The 22057-nt window shown below is 38.4% G+C and overlaps 1 protein-coding gene across 1 annotated transcript; it reads right to left on the bottom strand.

Annotated features, from left to right (window-relative positions):
* Positions 343-1747, bottom strand: LOC109236001. Its single transcript, XM_019402239.1, has 5 exons — positions 1612-1747; positions 1259-1404; positions 1076-1147; positions 680-761; positions 343-572 (listed from the first exon to the last, which is right to left on the bottom strand). Exons 1-5 carry the CDS (start codon positions 1745-1747, stop codon positions 343-345), a joined length of 666 nt encoding a protein of 221 aa, XP_019257784.1.

Raw genomic sequence — 22057 nt, forward strand, 5'->3', positions numbered from 1 at the left:
TGTTTGGCCAAGCTTTTGGAAGAAAAAAAAAGTACTTTTGAGCAGAGGCGGAGCTAGGATTTGGAGTGTGTGAGTTCTAAAATTTAAAATAAGACTATAACCTAAAATTAATATACAATATCAAACTGACTAAAGAATTAATATCGATATTTAATATATATTTAAAAAGTAACGAAAGACAAACACAATATTTGAATATAAACATTATCATTTCAATTGCACTCGACGAGTTGTCATGTTTTGAAAAGGATCAATGATCGCATCATTAGATACACTTTCAAATACTTCATCCTCTATAAAACAAACTAAACAATCATTCAAAAAGTCATCACCAATCCTGCTTCACAAATCATTTTTAATAAACTTCATTGAAGAAAAAGCCCTTTCAACCGTTGCAGTAGCCACATGTAATATCAAACGCAGCTTCACAAGCAAATAAACAAGTCCCCATGACTTGTGAATATCTGTTTTAACCAATGTCTTTGACAGATCACCAAGCCGTTTCAAGTTAGAGAATGCATTGTCCATTTCTCGCACATAGTCAATATAGTTGTCAAGCTCATAACTAAGATCTTCAAGTTTAGAAGCAGTGAACTCATTTGGATAATATGTAACAAGTTTTATAATCTTGTTTTATCATAATTCGCAAAAGAATCATCGGGACTCAAACTAGCCATACCAAGAACCAGAGAAGTATTCACTTCACTAAAACGCCTGTTAAGCTCCGAAAGTTGCAAATCAATAGCAGCACCAAAAAACCTCTACGTACAAATGATTGGAATATGTAACGGTTGAGCTTTTACGCTTCGACTTTCCAAGTGCGTACTTCTCATCCATTTTTGGGATTACAATACCATTCTTATCATAAAACGAAGAGACATCTTCTATCAAAGAATTCCATTTAGATTCTCTCATTGTTTGTAATTGCCTCTTTGTGAAATCAACAAGTTTCATTGCACTTACAATATATTGATCTTTTTTTTTGTAGGGCCATATTCAAATCATATGTAATTGCCAATAGTTTTAACTTCAAATGTAATATACAAATGAACTCATAAGATCTTATATCTTCTACTAGACTTTTGGCTAATGCTTTCTCCTGATAATTTGAACCCTCATTTGCAAGAACTCCAAGTATATGAACAATCTATGAGAATAAAGAAATAAAGTTACACAATGTCTTAAAGTGAGATCCCCAATGGGTATCATCTGATCTTTGAAGCCCAAGTTCTTGATTTAATCCACTTCCTGTATGAACTTCACCAAGCACTAATAACTTATCTAATTTTTCATCTTGATCATCTCTAAGCATCTCCCTACGCTTATAAGAACCTCCAACAACATTCAAAACATTAGCAAGAATGTCAAAAAATTTATTTACATCATGGTGTTTCTTTGCAACAGCTACAAGAGTCAGTTGCAGCTAATGAGCAAAATAATGTATGCAATGTGCCGAAGGATTATCTTTCAGAATTAAAGTTTTAAGACCATTGATGTTTCCTTGCATGTTACTAGCTCCATCATACCCTTGTCCCCATATTAAAGATGAACTCAATGAATGTTGTAAAAGCAAAGAATACATTTCTTTTTGTAATGCATGTGTAGTTGTACCTTTAACATGAACAAGACCAATGAATCGCTCAATAAGTTCACCCTCTTTATTGACATATCGTAGAACAAGAGCCATTTGTTCCTTACGAGAGACATCCTTAGAATCATCAACTAATATACCAAAACAAATCCCCATTGAAGTCTTCAATAATTGCTTTCACCGTTTCTTTTGCACAAGAATTCACAATAGCTTTTTGAATATCAGGAGAAGTCATGGTGTTATTTTTTGGAGCTTTTTCTAATACCACATTTTTCACATCTTCCTTCCTATATGTATACCATTTTAAGAGATCTAAGAAATGGTCTCTTCTAGTAGAAGTTACACTCTCATCATGGCCCCGAAAAGAAATTTCTTCTTTCAAAAGATACCTCATCAATTGAAGCATTCAAACGAACTCGATGTTCACTTTTAATTTTTTCAGATTACTTGTACAAAGAAGTTAGAATGGATTGTGTTTGGTTCAATAAATCTAGCATCATCTTGAAACATCAATTATTAACACTACTCACGTCACCCACATGTGATTTAAGTCTTTCTAAACCTTTATTCTAATCTCTAAACCATCGGTTGTGAAAGCATCACCTACTTTTTTTCCATATCCTCCAACCTCATTTTTAAACAAGTAACAACATAAATAAAATGTTGCATCTTGTTTAATGCTATATTCTAACCATTGAGAACATGAAGTTTTAAATCATTCAGGATTAAAGTGACGCATTATTCCCCCAAAATCTCTTTTTGGAAAGACAAAACCACGAGGTTGAAAAGATCCATTTTATATATAATTTCTCCTTACACGGTCACGTAAATTAGGAGGATATTCTGAAATTGGTTTTCTTTTAGCAGGATCGGGCTCATAATCCCTCACTTTATCCGATGCTTGAAAAGGATTAATATTGTTATTAATAACTGGACATGAAGAACTTGTCAAAGGAGAGCTAGAAGAAGCTGCAGAAGCTTGAGCTTTATAAAAACTCGTGATCATATTGACTTTTGCTAAAAAACCCTAAAAATCACAAAACACAAATTTACTTGAAGTTGTATGTTTCAAAATGATATAACAAACTATTCTTTATCTCCTTTTACATAGTTCAATTTGTAAACTATAATATGGTTTGTTCCCAAGAATTTAAAAACTTAGTCTAGCTAGCTAGTTCCCATAAATTGACAAAGAGAATAGAGGTCAAATTGTGGGACAACCCTAGAATCAAAGATTACAGTCAATCAATTTACGTGGCCTGTTAAGTTGTTGATGTTGAATTACCAATTCTCTAACTTGAGCTTACATTCAATCAATTAATTCAGTTACTTATGGAATTCTTTGATAGAAAATCTCATCAACTATTAGACAAAGTAAATAATCCTGTTAGATTCCGAATAGTTGGACTTATAAAATTATTCATAACTTTAGTCCTAAAATAAAATTCCTTCCAGCGAACCCACACTCCTATTTTCAAGTAAATAATCCTATTTTCCTCTATGCATAACAGCATAAGAGCAGCTAATTTATGTAAACTGAATTCCCGATAAAAATCAAAGATTAAAAATTAAATTTTGCATAAATTATCAAATATAAGATAAAAATATGAAGCAAAAAATAAAAAAATAAGAATTGAAGAAGGAAGAACTAAGAAGGGTCTAACTTTTAATGGAGAAAGAGCATACACTGATACACAATAGAGAGTTGGAGGCAGACGCAGATTGTAGTACCAGTGGTTGTCAATCAACAGAGGCAGCAGAACCTTAGCCTTTTTTGATTTGGGAATTGGAAGAAACGTTTGTGCTTAAAGTTGGGAAGCTTCTGTTCTTTGTTTATTAGAAAGAAAACACGTTATGTTTTATTTATTAAATAATGTTATTTAGTGCCCGTTGAGAGGAAAGTGAAGAAAACGTTGTCGTTCGTTTGATTTGTGAAAAAATATAAAAAAGACGAAATAAAATACCGCTTTAAACGGGAATCGATTCCACATCTTTTTCCAGCGAACCAACAAACATTACCATTGAATCCAGACCTCCTTTGTTACTGGGTTCAGCATGATATATTTATATAGATGTGGTAAATTTTTCAATACAAATACAGGGTTTCGGAAAAAGTCACTGGGTTCGCCCGAACCCGCACCCACTACTGTACCTCCTCCCCTGCTTTTAAGGGGAAGCAGAAGCAGAAAAAATAGTTCTCTTCAAAAACACTTTTTTGAAAAGCACTTTTGAGAAAAATACACTTAAAAATAGTTTTTAAAAGTTTTGTCAAATACTAATTGCTGCTCAAAAGTGCTTTTCAAATTAATTAGCCAGACACAGACTGCTTCTCACTAAAAGTCTATTTTAAAAAAATACTTCTCAAAATAAGCTGATTTTTGCAGCTTGGCCAACCAAACAATAAGTGAGTAAATGAAGAAAAAAGTGGAGAAAGACATTAATTTGGAGGCTGGGAAAAAGGAATAAAGATGAATCTACAACGTTTCTTGGTAGAGCACTGACTCTATCTTCTCCATCCTCTCCAATAACTGCTCTTTTACTATATGTTAGAAAAAGTTGTGTAGTCTTTGGTGTAAATCTTATAATCCAAGAAGCAAAGAAAAGGAAAAAGATAGAATTTTGTACCGTTGATCATGCTTATCTGTACGATGCGTAAGAATTGTTAACATCAATGTGACACCTAATATTAGATCAGATAATGTCTTTTATGGTGAAATGGAGAACCAAGGTCCTTATAAAATTTGCTGAAAATGTCTCTCCATTGTCCATCAAGAGGCACGGTATATATATACATGTAATTATGCATCCGGTACGAATAGGAGCTTTTATGAATTTAAGAGATGGCGGTTAACTGGCAAGTTGAAGAAAGAAGAAAAGGAGAGGGACGCTAATTAGGAGAATTAAATACGTGACTTTTCACTAAATACGTGACTTTTCATTCTTGGGTATTCTAAGCACCTAAATGGAAATAAATGAGGAAAAAATCAAGAAAAAAGATAAATTAAAATCCTGCTCAATGAAGGTGCCACATCATCTCCTTGTGTCTCTCTTTTATATATATATAAATAGATAGATAGATATGGATAGATTACGGGTATACTATTCTTAGGATGATTGTGATGCAGAAAACTCATGTTTCAGATCATACAGTTGAAGTGATTTCTTAATACATAATATCCTCATAGATGTGTAGCTTGAATATGACATTTTTCCTTTTACTAGTATCTATTTTTACCTTTCTATCAATGTGCAATCTGCTTGACACAATCAGAGGGAACTCCAAATGAAGTCCGCTAGTTGCATGAACAATCCTCGTAAAGCAGCAAGCTGCGAAATAGAATATTGCTGGAGTGGAGACAAAGTCCAAGAAGAACTAAAAATCTTTCAATCTTAACTCATTAAGCTAAACAGTTCTGTATGTAGTAGTTGGAAACACGAAAATATTAGTCTTCTTGAAATTAGAGAATATGTAGTCGTGGTGTGCAACCACTAATATCCCCTAAATCCTGATTCCTTCGAAGATGGATTCAGAAATTTAAATTAGTGGATGCAGAATACATGGTACTTAATTTCTTTGCAACAATAGGCATAGATTAATGTGTGTGTATTATAGATGTGTTTGATACGATGAAAAATATATTCATAAAATAATTTTTCCAGAAAATTAGTTGTTTGACCCAAAATTTAGATCTGGGCTCAACCAATTAGATTTAATAAAGTATAGTCAATCTTAGCTAATATTAATATCCAAAAGACAAGTTAGCTAATATTAATATCCAAAAGGAGGGGTAGGGGCCCTGACATAAGGCTGATGTCGTTCCTTGTTTGGCCGTAAAGACTGGGTGATCACTCTTTATGTTATCTGTTCGTTCTCTCCTGAGCTCGGCTTGCACTGAGATGAGCCGTTGAGTTGGTCCGTTAAGGTCGTCATCATCTGCTCGGACTTAGGCACAGTAAGCATTATGGATTTCATCCCAAATGGTTGGGAGATACTATATCAGCCGGCTCAGCAACTTTCTGGTCCTTGAACCCTCTCTACTCAACCCGTTCTAAAAGGCTGCGACTATCATCCCTTGGGACACATTTGGTAAGGTCATCCTTACCCTGTTGAATCGGGCGAGGAAGTCCCTCAGCCCCTCTCCTACAAATTGCCTGATAGCGAAGATGTCTTTTACTCATATTTCGGCTTTCTTGGCCCCGACGTGTGCCATCACGAACTTGTAGGCCATTTCTTAGAAGGTTTTTTGGAATGGGTTGGTAGCTGTGAATACCATGTTAACGCCCCCTAGTAACGGTTTCGCCAAGCTTCTTTAGCAAAATAGAGGACACATGTTCTTTGGTGAGATCGTTGCCCTTCACGGCGGTGACGTAATGAGTCACGTAATCTTCAAGGTAGGTTGTTCCATCGTATATTCTGAGATACGGTGGCATTTTGAAGGTTTTTGGTATGGAGTATGGGACTACTCTCTCGCTATATGGTTCCTCTATGAACCTGTGATCCATGTCCAATCCACACTCAATAATGAGTGAAAACGGTCGCTGGAAGAATAATACCCAACCAGAGTCGGGGTCGATTTCAATAAGGAGTTTAATATGGGTGTTAGAGGTATACCCTTGATGAGAGCAAATAAAATAACTAAATTGCGGTTCCAAACAACGGGTTTTGTTTTCTACTTCTAAATTATCACTAACAATTATAAACTAAAGAGAAGAAACTAGAAAGCAAATGATTAATTTTTGTTGTTTTTGCCAAATGTTTAAAATTACTAGAGATGTGACCTTCACCTAGGTATTTGCCCAATGGGTTAAGTACATTAATGCTTGTTTTATTGATCGAGGGTGTATTATAGCTCTCAACTCTAAGTTACCCACTCAATACCTCTCGGTCATAGAGTGATTTTGTCCAGTTTGAGTTTCTCAAGCCTAAATGGGTATCGAGCTAAATAGTTGATAAGAGCTCAAGTCGGGTTTTTTCTATCTCTAATTCAAATCCTTTAATTAGGCTAATCAAATCTTAATTAATCCAATTTCTTGTTAGCCAAGTTATCCTAGACTAAGTCTATATTTCTCAAGTAAAGGCCAAGTCAAAAACGCATGAACCAATGTTTGCAACCACTAATTCTAAAATTAAAGCATAAATAAGGCTAAATAATCAACACTCAATCATAAACAAATATTAACTTAAATACCCATAAGGTTTACACTAGGGTTGGGTCAGAACCCTAGTTAGAGTCTAGCTACTCATAGTGGAAAATAAAGAAAACAATGAAGAAATACTAATTAAACTCATAATCTAATATTAAATTGATAAAATATGATGTTTAAATCCCAAAATAGTCACAAACTTCCTAAAATAGAAAAATACGATGGCTACAGTTGCACAAAATTCAAAACTTAACCTAAAAATGTGATTCTCGTCTATTTATAGTGGCCCAAAAATCCCTAACAAAAATGCCCATCGGGAGGTTCTGCGGCCATACAATTCCATGTGCGATCCGCATATTGCTTCAGCTTGCAAGGACTTGGATTCTGAAGCCGCACAATTTGGTCTGCGGCCGCACAATTCTTGTGTGGTCGGCACTTCAAGAAAGGCTTCGTGTCTTGGTCATTCGCACACTCTCTGAACATTTGAATTTTTGTCAGTGCAAACCCTGTTCTGCGGCCGCTCAATTCATGTGCGGTCCGCACATCTGCTTAAAGCCTACCGGGCTTCTTCACTAGTTCTGTAGCCGCTGAGGGAATTCTGCGGTCCGCACTTTCTTCTGCAGCCGCAGAAATACCTTTGCGTATCGCACTTCTTGTGTACTGCGCCCCTTCTTGCCTTGTGAGTCAGAACATTCCTTTTTGAGTCGGATTTCTTCACGAGAGCCCAAATTTCCAACATTCCTGCAATTTGCATACTTTAATTAGTTTTAAAAACATAAATCAATACTTTTGGACTAATACAATTAATAAGTGGTCAAAATCCACACTTATCAACTCCCCCAAACTTAAGTCTTTGCTTGTCCTCAAGCAAATAGATTAGTTCTCACTTTCTCAAAGTTAAACGTTATTTTAGCGAGTCAATGATGAGCCTTTCATACTCATTTGGGACAAACAATTACACACACTGCTCATGCATTATAAACAAGGTAACAAGGCAAACATTCATGCACATATAGTTCTATTGTGACATTTGAGCTTCAAGACTGACTTTACTCATCAAGAACTCTTGTTCTATCATGTAGGTCATGGTGGACTCCAAACTCTTCCTCATGTAGCTTCCATTTTCCAAGCTCACTTAAAAAGTTCGCATCAATCTTAAGACTCATGAAAGGTTCACTCATCTCTCACAAGAGAATGTCACAAGTGCGGCTTCAAGTACCATATGCTTGCCTCTCATGTAAATCACCACTAATGTAAGCTCACCCGGTTCAAAATCAAGTAGGACTTCTTTCGGGTTGTAATGAAGTCTTTTGGATTAGGGTAGGATACCAAATGGGTAAGTGGTTACACTTTTCATTAAGCACTCCATATTTTCATTTCTTGGCTCACAATTACAAATTCTTAAAGGCATTTTCTTTTTATTGGGGGCTAGAGAGACTAGACATCACACTTTCTTGTTCATTTTATTCTTTTTCTACCTTTTATGCTCATTTTAGGGATCATTACCTCTTTTCAAATCCATCAACCCATCCACTTATTCTCTTTTTTGTATTTTTTTTGTTATTTTTCTTTTCTTGCATTCTCTTTTCATAGAGATCATTTCTTTTCTCTTTTTTTTTTGTGCCTTGATACCTTTTTCAAATTCCTCATCTCTCCCCCAAACTTATTCTTTAAGCCACGTATTTCACAAGAGTGTTAAGGAAAGTCAGGGTGCCTAGAGAGGATCACGGCAAAACGGGTAAAGGCTGATAACATAGTTATTAAATGAGAAAGGCTAGAGGCTCAAAGGGGGATGACTAGGGATAACAACATTGTTTGGCAATAGAAAGCTCAAACGGGCCAAGGAAATCCTACAATCACTTCTCGAACCAAACAAAACTTATGATTTTGCCTTGAAGCACATTCGGGGCAAGTTCTAGACCATTCGCATGGATACTTGGACTAGCAATAATTCATCTCACCCCTCATGCAAATAGATCGTAAAAAAGGATAGAGTCGAGAACGTACAACAACCACATTCAAGATTAAAGATCTCTATGGTCCAATAAACCACTCGATGACGAACAAAGTCAACTCAAGAGTCTCAAAGTCACAAACTAGACCTCTTTCTTTCAAAACCTTGTCTTTAACCATAAGCACGTAGTTAAGTGTGTTGGTACCAAATGAAGCATGATTAACTCTGTGAGAATGACTTGATTAGGCCTTTTTATTCATTACTACTACTGTTATTATTACCTCAACACAAAAATAGACTCATTCCCTTAAGAAGGTTGTCACGCCACCCATCGTTGGGACGAGTCACCCGGTTCACACAAAAATTACCTTTGGAAAGAACCGTAGCATTGAAAAAACCAAAGATTTATTATCTATGAAAGCATACGAAGAAGCTACCTAACAAAACAATAACTAAAGTGGAAAAATAAAGAATCTAATGAACAATAACGACTAAAGAAAAATAAAGAAGCTAATGAACACTAACTACTAAAGATAGATAAATAGAAATAAGAAAAGAAAGAGTATCTGTGATGACCCAAAAGGTCATCTTCTATTTTAGAACCTGATTCCGTATTTCGAGGCCTTAAAATCTTATTTTATCTCTCCTTGATTTGCGTGCACAGTCCGGGCATATTTTCCGGAAAGCCTTTATGTGGAAAAAAATGATGAAATAATAATTTTTGGCCTAAAAAGTTGATTTTTATTGACTTCGGTCAACGTTTTGGGTAAACGGACCTGGACCCATGTTTTGACTGTCCCGATAGGTCCATAGTAAAATATGGGATCTAGGCGTATGCCCGTAATTGAATTCCGAGGTCCCAAGCCAGAGAAATAAATTTTAGATGAAAATTGTAAGACTGAAAATCCAAGGAATTAAAGAAATTGATTAATGTTTGATCTCATTGGTACGAGCCCGTATTTTGGTTTTGGAGCCCGGTACAAGTTTAATATAATATATAAGTCATGTCTGTGAAATTTGGTCAAAAACTGAGTTTCTTTGACGTGATTCGGACCTTGGGTTTAGAACATAGAAGTTTTGAAACTATCTTGAAAACTTCATGTGTTTTGGTGTTAAATACGTAGTTTTAGATGTTATTTTGGCGATTTGATCGCACGAACAAATTTGTATGATGTTTTAAAACTTGCGTGCATGTTTGGTTTGGAGCCCCGAGGGCTCGGGTGAGTTTTGGATAGGCTACAAAGTGATTTGGACTTAAGAAAAATTTGCTGGTGTGTTCAGGTCTGCAGATCTCGCAAATGCAAGGTCTGGCTCGCAAATGCGAGGCAATGTTCGCATTTGTGAGCATGGGAGGGGACTGGGTACTTCGCAATTTCGAAGGAAAAGGCCGCATTTGCAGAAGTCCATTGTTCGCATTTGCGAATGGGACTTCACATTTGCGAAGGCAGCAGAATTGCGAGGGGTTCGCATTTGGGATTCCTTTCTCGCATTTGCGAGCTTTGCAAATGCGAAGCTCAGGTCGCAAATGCGACATCTACAGTTGATAACTTTGGACTTAGACTGGATTTTTCATTCATTCTCCCATTTTTCAAAACATAAACTTCCAGAGGCGATTTTCTAAAGGCTAGTTCTTCCCCAAATCATAGGTAAATGATTCTTAACTCATTTCTTTCAATATTTTACTTCTTTTCACAAGATTTCATCCTAGAATCTAGGGTTCTCATGGTGGAATTGGAAATTTTTGGGTAGAACTTAGGGTTTTCGAAATTTGGGGATTTAGACCCCAAATTGAGGTCTAATTCAAAAACCAATTGTATATCCGGGCTCGGGGGTGAATGGGTAATCGAGTTTTGGTTCGAATTTCAGGTTTTGACCAAACGGGCCCAAGGTCGGTTTTTGACGTTTTGGGGAATCTATAATTGTGCATTGGAATTAATTTTTTTGGCTATAATTGATGTTATTAAGTTAATTATGAATAGATACGAGTGGATTGGAAGTGCAATCGAGAGGTAAAGCAGTAATTGAGCTTTGAGTTCCCGTTGGATTGAGGTAAGTGTTTGGTCTAACTTCGACTTGAGGGATTAGGGATCCCTGACTTAATTGCTATGTGAAATTCCATGTGCATGGTGTATAGGTGTGGTGACGAGTACCTATGCGTCACCAAATTATTTGTTTAGCCTGTTCCCTTCCCCGTTTCTAATTCATTGTCTTCCTGTCTTAACTGCTACATGCTTATTGATGTTTCCATGTCTAATTGCTTCTTGCTAGATGTTGTTTCATATATTGAAGATATTAATTGTTCCGTAGTTTCATTGTGTTACATTATTGGTATACGTTTTTATTGGTGTTTCATGATACATTTTTGTTGGTCTCGCTGTGTAGTAATAACAGAGTGAGATTTCATAATTGTATAGTCTTCTATTTGACTTGGTTTGAGGTTTAAATATTGTGAGGGTTTTTGAGCTAAACTGTGAAATTTCTATTCTTATTGTGTGATTGGTACTGATATGGTGGGATCGGTTTGTACGCCGCAACAAGGAGGAACAAGGGTGAATGTTCATATTGTTACTGATTATATGGTGGGATCGGGATGCGCGCCGCATCGTTTTGTTGTTTATGTATTCTTGCTCTGCTGTGATGTTACTCTATAACATTGTAACTCTCTTAAGGATTGGTTATTGCTGAGTACTGGCAAGATAAATGAGTTCCGTATTTATTTTACTGCAAGTTACTGTATGCAGGTTATATTGTAAATGCCCCGCCTTAGCCTCGTCACTACCTCATCGAGGTTAGGCTCTACACTTACCAGTACATGGGGTCGGTTGTACTGATACTGCACTCTGCACATTCTGTGCAGATTTTGGAGCTGGTTGTGGCTGATCGAGAGGTCGGTTGAAAGCATTCGTCTAGGAGACCCAAGGTAGTCCTGCAGGCATCCGCAGGCCCTGGAGTCCCCTCCTATGTTCTACAATTCTGTTTTATTTTCTTTCGAGACAGATGTACTTTTCTTTCAGACCAATACTTGTAGATATTCATAGAATGTTCGTGGGTTGTGACACTAGTTTCTGGGTGGTAACTGTTTCGGTTTGTTAATAGTATAAGGATAATCGGTTAACTATGTACTTCCGCTTTTATTTCCGTTGATTTAGTTTTGTTAAATTCTTATTATAAACATTAAAGGAAAAAGGTGAATAGAACTCTAACGTTGGCTTGTCTAGCGAGTGCGATGGTAGGCGCCATCACATTCCCAACGGTGGGAAATTCGGGTCATGACAAGTTGGTATCAGAGCACTAGGTTGCCTAGGTCTCACAATTCACGGACAAGCGTAGTAGTGTCTGAGGGATCGGTACAAAGACGTCTGTGCTTATCCCTCAAAGGTTACAGAGTTAGGAACAATTTCACTTCTATTCTTCTTTGTCATGCGATTTGATCTCTCAATGCTGATTGAACTCTGCACTCTGTTCCTTCGCAGATGGCGAGAACGCATACCGCTTCATCAATTGATCAGCAGCCCGAGCCCCCAGTGGCAGCTCCTACGAGGGGCAGAGGACGAGGACGAGGCCGAGGCCGTGCTACAGGCTGAGGCAGGGGTAGGGCTCAGCCCAGAGCTCGAGCAGCAGCACTAGCAGCGGAGCCTCAGGTAGAGTTTGATGAGGAGGCTTCGGCCCAGACCGTTCCAACAGGGCCAGCTCAGGTTTCGGAGGGGTTCATAGCTACCCCGGTACTTCAGGATGCTTTGGTCCGTCTAATGGGCCTTATGGAGAGTGTTACTCAGGCTGGCACATTCCCTGTAGCACCGGCCATCTCTCGGGCAGTAGGAGGAGCACAGATTAATTTGGTGTAGTATATACTTCTTGTACTAATATTTTATCTTTTAAAATAAAATAGTTACGAGTAGTATTATTATTATTATATTATATTTGACAGTAAACTAATAAAATCGTATTATAAGGTTAAACCATAAGCATACAGAATAAAGTATAATTTTTGTAGATTTTTTAGTCTACAACATGCCACCTATTATTTTGTTCATGAAAGTTTAACAATACTATATTCATGAACAAAAATGATGTTCAAGTTTATATTATGATGAAACATCACAACAAAACAAAAATAAAGGAACCAACATTCACTCGGCGGAATATACTCATTTGTATATTTGATATCGAAATCCAAAAGAATTATTAGGCTTGATAATTTTGACAATAGATCATCGAGTTATACCTCACAAGAAGTGGAATTCAACCTTGAGGTCAGAGACTTCGTACTGATAACGCGTTATTAAACTAAGCTTAAAGTAACGATATAGAACAAGAAAAAACAAGCTAAAAGATATAGAGAGAAACAAAGGCGAGATTCTTATTCTTTCCATATATTTTATAAATGGAATATTTCAACGGGACAACATGTTAGGTTCTGGAATGACCCCTGGCTCAAGCATAATTTAATAATTAGGAACTACATTTATGGACCTATGCCTCAATTTGAGAAAAATAAATTAGTTTCTAACTATTATCACAATAATAGCTGACATCTAGATAACATACCTTTTGAATTACCCCCGCTTATAATTTCCCTTATTAATAATATTTATATGCCAATTGTACCCACATCCTATGACAAAATTTACTGGAATTTAACAGAGAATGGTACCTTCTCAGTTAACTCAATGTATAAGTATCTAATTACTTTTTATAAACCTAAGGATACATGCATAACTAACTCGTACAAGTGGATTTGGAAACTTCCAATTCCCCCTAAAATATCTTTTTTTCTTTGGCTAATTTGCCATGACAGACTCCCAACCGCTGTGTATCTTACACGATTAGGTATTACCAATTCCGCAACTTGTCAACTGTGTCATCAAGACACTGAAACAATTAGTCATTTATTTCAACATTGTGCTAACACTCTACTTCTTTGGAAATCCCTTAGAATACCAACTCCAAAGAGCACATTAGCAATTCCCCAAACTGAGATTATGACTTGGTTGTATAAGCTTATACATACCCCACTAGTTTCGATACCTCACAACATCCCTTATACAATTATGATTCCTTTTGCATTATGGGAAATTTAGCTTAAAAGGAATAAGTTTCTTTATGAACATCAAAAAATTGATTTGCATCTGCCTTCACTGTTATCAAGGGTGGCTGAATATTACTTTTTAACTGATCATTCAATTAAGAAGAATTCAAAGTCTCCTATCTATATCAAATGGCATCCACCAAATCATACTCCTTATAAATTAAATATTGATGAATCTTGCTACCCGGCTCAAAATAACTATGGTATTGGCGGAGTTATCCGCAACCATCAAAGCAATTGGATTATAGGCTTTGCAGGGTCCTTAAAAGCAGGCCCCACTATACAAATAGAACTTCTTACACTCCTCAAAGGATTACAAATTGTTGTCCAACAACAGCTCACACCAATAATCATTGAGACGGATGCACAGGCAATGGCAAGAATTTCCAGGAACATTTGGAACAGTCCGTTTCGGAGCAGAAGAGCCGTTTTCAAGTAGTGTTCGATCGATTACGTATTAATCAATATTCGATTCATTAATGACTGCAGGTCATTGCTCCAACTACTTGGTAGTCCATCAGTACAAGTTATCTACAGAGAGCAGAATTGTGTAGCAGATAGGTTAGCTAAATATGGAGCAACACATGTACAGGAGCACTGCCTACTTTTTGGGACACCACCACCTTTTCCTATGTTTTGTTATGAACAAGATCACCAGGGCACGCTCTACAGCAGGATGATTCGGCAGTTTACTAGGAATGTTACACAGTCTCTCTCTAGTGTATCTAGCTTATCTAGTATGTGTAATAGTAGAAACATGTTGGTAGCTACTACTTTTAATACTAGTACTATTTCCCAACTGGGAGACCATGCACCTAGCTCTATCTATGTACAGCGGATGCCTTGTATGCATCCAAGAATCTAATACGCTGTATTTTGTTTAGTATGTTATAATATTGTCTATCTTTCCAACAAAAAAAGTGTATTTTTTAAGCATATACAATATCACTTCTCATCCTCTATTTATAGTATTACATAGAGGTATACTAAAGAATACCATAAACATGTCATTAAACATTTGAGATCATAAAGGAGGTTATGGAGTTACAATCATAACTCCACAAGTATTAGAGTAGTGGGAGTTATGGAGATAATGGAGAAAAGTAGACATCCACCATAATTAAATACATAACACTCCCCTTGGATGTCCAAAGATAATATGCATCGTTAAACCTCACTAAAAACAGTACACATATCTAGTAATACGCATTACTTGCTGCCTCATTAAAAACCTTGCCAGAAAAACCCAGTGGGATAAAACCTTAGCTAAGGGAAAAAGTATATAGCACATATTTGTCTCCCCCTGATGGAAAAATCAATTTATTTTACCGAGATGATGTGTTCCGATCCTGTATACCAACTTCTCAGATGTTGAGGTTGATCATGCTTCGTTGAACAGAACCACCAAATTATCAAGCGAATAAATTTATTGAACATCTATTTCACTGTTCGACGAAGACTGTGTCTCGTAAAGAAATTTGATGAAATATATGATTTATTTTGTCTCCTTCAATATATCATTCTTTCAATTGAGATAAGCAAACATCATCATCTTCACTATTATTGGATTCTTCTCTTCAAAGAAAAGCCACACATCGGTTATGTGTTGAGTGGATTGCTTTATTAGTTGCTAATATATTGACATGACTTGAATAAGTATCAATAATTGAGTGCCTTAGAAAAATATAGCAGTACCCTCACATACAAATAGATTGTTTGAATAACGAACTTCGAAAAATGTCTGCATTCGCATAACCAACAAAACCTTGACAATATTTGTTAGAATAAACAAACATATATCAATGGTTCCTAGTATTCTAATATCTTCATATAGGAATAAAATTATATATCACTAGCATATTGTTATACTCATGGTCCTAGCAAGATACATTAGTGCACCAATTGCAATAGACACAAAAATAAATCATGTATGTCATGATTGCTCTAGTCCATATAAGGATTTGTTGAAGCTTTATTTAACAAAAGATTTTGGAAAACTTAATATGTTTCAGAACAATTTAAATCCTTCAATGATTTTTATTATACGCATATCAAGTGTTTCATGTATTGCTAGATTAAAACCTGAAAATGATTTCATCCACCGCAGGAGAACATATCGCCATATAACTAATGCTAGGATATTTACAAAAATCTTGTGCCACAAGTCGTCATTATGTTTATCGACTTTATTTTTTGTTTTACCTTTTGCACAAGAACATATTTGTACATCCAGTGCTTTATACTTTTAGGTGTTGGGACTATTCATCAAAATTTACATCTTTCAGGTGAAATCAATCTTGATTGCGTATATTTTATTGTGGCCAGTCATTTATCTGTCCATATTTCATGACAAATTTGAGCTCAAGATCCTTGTTAATACTAATAATATTGAGCGCTACATTATATTAACAACATCACCGACGATCATTTTGCATCGGTTCCATCATCACTCAATAAATACATAACTTATCAATATCACGACCCCGGTTCACCCTCCGTAAACTATCGTGACGGCACCTAGTCTCTACGACTAGGTAAGCCTAAATTGCGGAAGAAAACCCAAATTTGCGGAATTAAAACAATTTAAAACATAAATGAAGAAAATAAACAGCATTTATAAGTGCCGCTCGGCATATACAGTGTTTAGCTCTCAAACCAATACATAAATCGAAGACCCGAAAACCCACGAATCACAAGCTAAGAAATACTACATAGCTCTAACTCCGGAATGTCTAACAAGAACAGAAAAATACAGAAGGGCTAAATACTAAAAGGTAGGAATAGAAAGGGACTCCTCGGTCTGCGGACGTGGCAGATATACCTCAAAGTCGCTAGAGCAGTCGCCTCGCCCTAGTGCCCGGCAATTCCTGTAACTGATCCTTCAACTCCTTCAACTCAGGAGGAGCCATACGATACGGAGGAATAGAAATGGGCTGAGTGCCCGGCAACAGATCAATGCCAAAATCAATATCTCTATCAGGCGGCATGCCTGGAAGATCAGCTGGAAACACATCGAGAAAATCCCGTACTACTGGGACTGAATCAACTGAAGGGGTATCAATACTGACATCTCTCACATAAGCTAAATACGCATCACACCCCTTCTCAACCATACGATAAGCTTTAAGAAAAGAAATAACTCTACTGGGAGTGTGATCCAAAGTACCCATCAACTCAACACGCGGTACACCTGGCATAGCCAGCGTCACGGTTTTGGCGTGACAATCAAGAATAGCATAATAGGGCAACAACCAGTCCATGCCCAAGATAATATCAAAATCTACCATGCTGAGCAACAATAAATCGGCTCTAGTCTCAAAACCATGGAGAGTAACCAAACACGACCGACAAACGCGGTCCACAACAAGAGAATCTCCCACAGGAGTAGAAACATAACAGGGGAACTCAAAGAATCCCGTGGTACACCCAAATGCGGAGCAAAATAAGAAGACACATAAGAGTAAGTGGATCCTGGATCGAATAGAACCGATGCATCTCTATGACAAACCATGACAATACCTGTGATGACAGAATCGGAGGCAACAACCTCGGTACGAGCAGGAAGGGCATAGTATCTGGCCTGGCCTCCCCCTCTAGGGCGACCTCTACCTCCCCGACCTCCACCTCCAGCTAGCTGAGCAGGTGGGGTAGCAATTGGAGCTGTAACCATAACCTGAGAACTCTGCGGGGCACGTTATGGCTGAGAAGTCTGTGGAGGTGCACTCCTACCAAGTCTAGGGCAATCCCTCACCACATGGCATGTGTCACCACACTCAAAACAAGCTTTGGGAGGACGTGGCGGTTGTGGCTGGCTCAGGCTAGGTCTGCTGGACTGACCTCTGAAAGCATCCCGCGCAGGAGGCGCACTAGAAACTGGAGGTGCATAATAAGGCTCCTGAGGCCTAGGAGTAGCTGGAGCACTACTGGCTGCTGGAAGAGCTGAATGAGCAGGGCGACTCATATATTTCCTACCATGACGACCTGCAGCTGGGGCACGGGCACCAGAATAATTGCCCGACTCTCGAGACCTCTTGGCCTCTCTCTTCTCTCTCTCCCTAGCATGCATACCCTCAATCCTCCAAGCAATGCTCACCACCAGTTGATAGAAATATCCATCTCCAACTCACGAGCTATGCTAGACCTGATGCTGGGAATAAGCCCCTCAATAAATTGGTGAACCCTCTCACGAATAGTAGAAACCAAGGCTGGTGCATGCCTAGCCAAACTGGTGTAACGGACAGCATACTCCGAAACAGTAATAGCACCCTGGCGCAAATGCTCAAACTCTGCGCGCCATGCATCCCTGAGGCTCTGAGGAACATACTCCCTCAGGAACAGATCTGAAAGCTGAGTCTAAGTCAATGAAGCTACCTCATCCGGGTTGTCTAACTCATAAGTACGCCACCACTCATAGGCGACTCCTCAAAGCTGGAAGGTTGTGAAAGAAACCCCACTCAATCCTGAGATAGCCATGGTACGAAGAATACGCTAGCACTCATCCAGAAATCCATGCATCATCTGATGCTAAACCACTTAAAACAGGAGGCTTATACTTCTTGAACCTCTCAAGCCTCCGCTGCTCATCCTCGGAAGTTGCTGCCCTATCCTCGGGCTGATATGGAACTATGGGCTATAACGAAATAATCTCTAGGACCTGATCAACATGCACTCGATGCTCAGGAGTGCGGGCGGCGGGAGTCTGTGCTCCTCCCCCGGCCTGGGATGTGGCTACAGCAAGGGGATGCAACCCTGCCTGAGCCAAAGTGGTGTACATGCTCATAAACTGTGCCAGTCTCCTGAAGTGCTGGTGTAGTAGTAGCAGTAGGCGTATCAGGTGTTTGAGCTTCGACTGGAACTACTGGTGGTACCTCGGGTAGCACGTGTCCTCACCATCTGTGAGAGAATAGAAGACAGAATTTTAGAATTGTGATATCAAAATCTCGCACGACAAGGAAATCAAATGAAATGGAATTTTTTTCCTAACAGTTACATAGCCTCCCGTAGATAAGTACAGACGTCTCCGTACCGATCAGCGAGACTCTAATAAACCGTCTTGTGATTCATGACTCGTATGAACCTAGAGCTCTGATACAAACTTGTCACGACCCCGGTTCGCCCTCCGTGAACTATCGTGACGGCACCTAGTCTCTACGACTAGGTAAGCCTAAATTGCGGAAGAAAACCCAAATATGCGGAATTAAAACAATTTAAAACATAAATGAGAAAATAAACATCATTTATAAGTGTCGCTCGGCATACACAGTGTTTAACTCTCAAACCAATACATAAATCCAAGACCCGAAAACCTACGAATCACAAGCTAAGAAAAACTACATAGCTCTAACTCCGGAATGTCTAACAAGAACAGAAAAATACAGAAGGGCTAAATACTAAAAGGAAGGAATAGAAAGGGACTCCTCGGTCTGCGGACGCGGCAGATATACCTCGAAGTTGCTAGAGCAGTCGCCTCGCCTCATGGGTGATAGGACTGAGTTGCAGTACCTGGATCTGCACATGAAAACATGCTCAGATAGGGCATGAGTACACCACAACTGTACTGAGTAAGTGCCAAGCCTAACCTCGGTCGGGTAGTGACGAGGAAGGTCAGGGCCCTACTGAGATAAGATAATAATATAAGGTATGACAGAATAAGATAAGCAATGCAGTTGAAAGATAACAATAAGAATTTAATACGAGAAAGTAAGGAACGCAATAACCGAAACAAAGGCTAAAACGAACACAAGGTATAACCGGGGATCTCTCAGTATCCCGGGGATCTCTTAGTACCCTCAATCTATACTAGGGTTCTCTTGGTATCCTGAGGATCTCTTGGTATCCTCAATGTATACGAGGGATCTCTTGGTATCCCGAGGATCTCTTGGTATCATCAATATATGCTAGGGATCTCTTGGTATCCTCAATATACGTGCCAGGGATCTCTTAGTAACCCGTATCTCAGCTAAATCCATAAACACATACGAGGGATCTCCCGGGATGTCGTCTCGTAGTCCCAAAGTAAAGCACACAGCAGCAACACAAGAATACTCAACTATGCTCAATATCGTACCATGTAAATAGTTAATTCTAGCCTAACATGCTTCACGTAATGCAATTAAGGCAGTTTGAGAAAATAGGCAATTAAATCAACTAAACATGCTTTTCTAAACTAACTACAGGCTAAATTCGCAAGTAGAATAAAACAGGAATAAGGAACTCAATTGAAATACTTAAAGTAAAACCGGATTTCCAACAATTAGCTCAAGTACGCCCTCGTTACCTCACGTACAAGGCATTTCAATTATCAAATATATCATATCCTAAAGGGAAGGTCCTCCACACAAGGTTAGACAAGCCACTTACCTCGAACCGGCTCAATAATCAATCCGAAACCACGTTCTTGCCACGAGTATCCGACTCCAAATGGCCCAAATCTATTCAATTCAATTGCATAATGTAAAAAAAACTTCAAGTAACTGATTCTACAAAGAAATTCTAAGCTAATACACGAAATTATGTAAAATGACCAAAACGCCCCTCGGGCCCATGTCTCGGAATCCGGTAAAATTTATATTGACAGAAACCTCGCACTCTCATATCATAAGTACCAAAATCGGACCTCAATTTGTCCCTCAAATCGTCACTCATAGGTCTCCAGTTAGACAAGCCCTAACCCCCCAATTACCACTGATTTTCCTAATTTTTCATGCTTAAATTGATAAAGATCATTCCAATAACGAGTTTAGGGACCAAAGACCTTACCCCAATGAACTCCTCTGAAAATCTCTCTTGAAAAGTGCTTCCCAAGCTTCTTCCCGTTTTGAAAAAGATGAAAAGTGGCTAAATTTTGCAAAGGCAAGAATTTATATGTTCTGCCCAGCGATTTCCGCATCTGCAGTCCAATAACCGCATCGGCGATACCGCTTCTGCGGTGGGGGAACCACTTCTGTGGATTCTCACTTAAAAGTTAAATCTCGCACCTGCGACCTCATATTCCGCATCTGCGGTCCCGCAGGCGCGGTTCCTTATGCCGCTTCTGCGATTTCTGGCCCCCCTTTCTCATTTCCGCTTTTGCGATTAATCCGCCGCTTCTGCGGCTCCGCACCTGCTGTCCCACACTCGCAGGTGCGGTTATGACAGAAGAATAGCTGAGGCTGCAACTCCAATTCCAAAAATCTTTCTGTCAACCATCTGAAATCATCCCGAGGCCCCTGAGACCTCAACCAAAGGCACCAACAAGTCACAAACCACTATCCAAACTTGTACCAATCCTTAAAACACCTAAAACAACATCGAAACCTAGAATTAACCATGGATTTAAGCCTAAGAACTCCAAATTTCTCAAATTACGCTGTCGATCAAAAAGTCTATCAAACCTCGTCCGAATAACCTAAAATTTTGCACACACATCCCAAATGACACAACAAAACTACTGCAACTCTCGAAATTCCATTCCGATCCTCGGATCAAAATCTCACTGTCGAACCGGAAATTTCAAAAATTCAACTTTCGGCATTTCAAGCCTAAATTAGCTACGGACCTCCAAAACACAATCCGATCATGCCCCTAAGCCCGAAATCACCCAACGGAACTAACGGAACTATCGGATTTCTATTCCGAGGTCGTCTTCACACTGTTCAGACTACGGTCAGCTTTCCAACACTTAAGCTCTCATTTAGGGACTAAGTGTCCCAAAACTCTCCGAAATTCAAAATCGAACGTCCCGGCAAATCAAAATAGCAGAAATAAACTCGGGGAAGGCAGTTAATAGGGGATCGGGGCGTTAATTCTTAAGACGACCGGCCGGATCGTCACAATCAAGATCTCATTATTTTCAAGTACCTGAGTCTCTCCCATGAGATCTTATAAAGTGTTATGTAATGGTGCTCTTATAAAGCACTTTCCTCCTTATTATGACCATCTTGAACATTTTCTCCTCTCCTTCTTCAAGAAGCTTTAACTTTGGAATCGATTAGTTTACTACGCTTCATGCATGCCATAAAATTTGTCCATCAGAGATGTTATTCTATTTGGAGCATTAGCAGCTGAAATATGACATTTAGCTTAGGGTTAGCAAATGCGTCTGGTAATAATTTGCAAATGAATTATCACTTAAACTTCAAGTTCATATTTTCTTGTACGAGGATCTATATGTATTCATAATAATTCATTCCACGTATCACTTTTTCAGCTGCCCATTATCTCCCCCTAATGTTGGGATCACCAAGACATATCCCCAACCTTTTTTGGAGACTCATCTTTGTGCAATGTGATGGAACAA

This window comes from Nicotiana attenuata, chromosome 12 (genome assembly GCF_001879085.1).
Source record: "Nicotiana attenuata strain UT chromosome 12, NIATTr2, whole genome shotgun sequence".
NCBI lineage: Eukaryota > Viridiplantae > Streptophyta > Magnoliopsida > Solanales > Solanaceae > Nicotiana > Nicotiana attenuata.

What these genes read in the sequence shown, in the direction of transcription:
- LOC109236001 (XM_019402239.1), bottom strand. Translation starts at nt 1,747, where the DNA reads ATGGGGATTTGTTTTGGTATATTAGTTGATGATTCTAAGGATGTCTCT. An exon ending in TGGTCTTGTTCATGTTAAAG is followed by an intron (nt 1,405 to 1,611) that starts GTACAACTACAC and finishes TGACTCTTGTAG; the next exon opens with CTGTTGCAAAGAAACACCAT. An exon ending in GAATACTTCTCTGGTTCTTG is followed by an intron (nt 573 to 679) that starts GTATGGCTAGTT and finishes CTAAACTTGAAG; the next exon opens with ATCTTAGTTATGAGCTTGAC.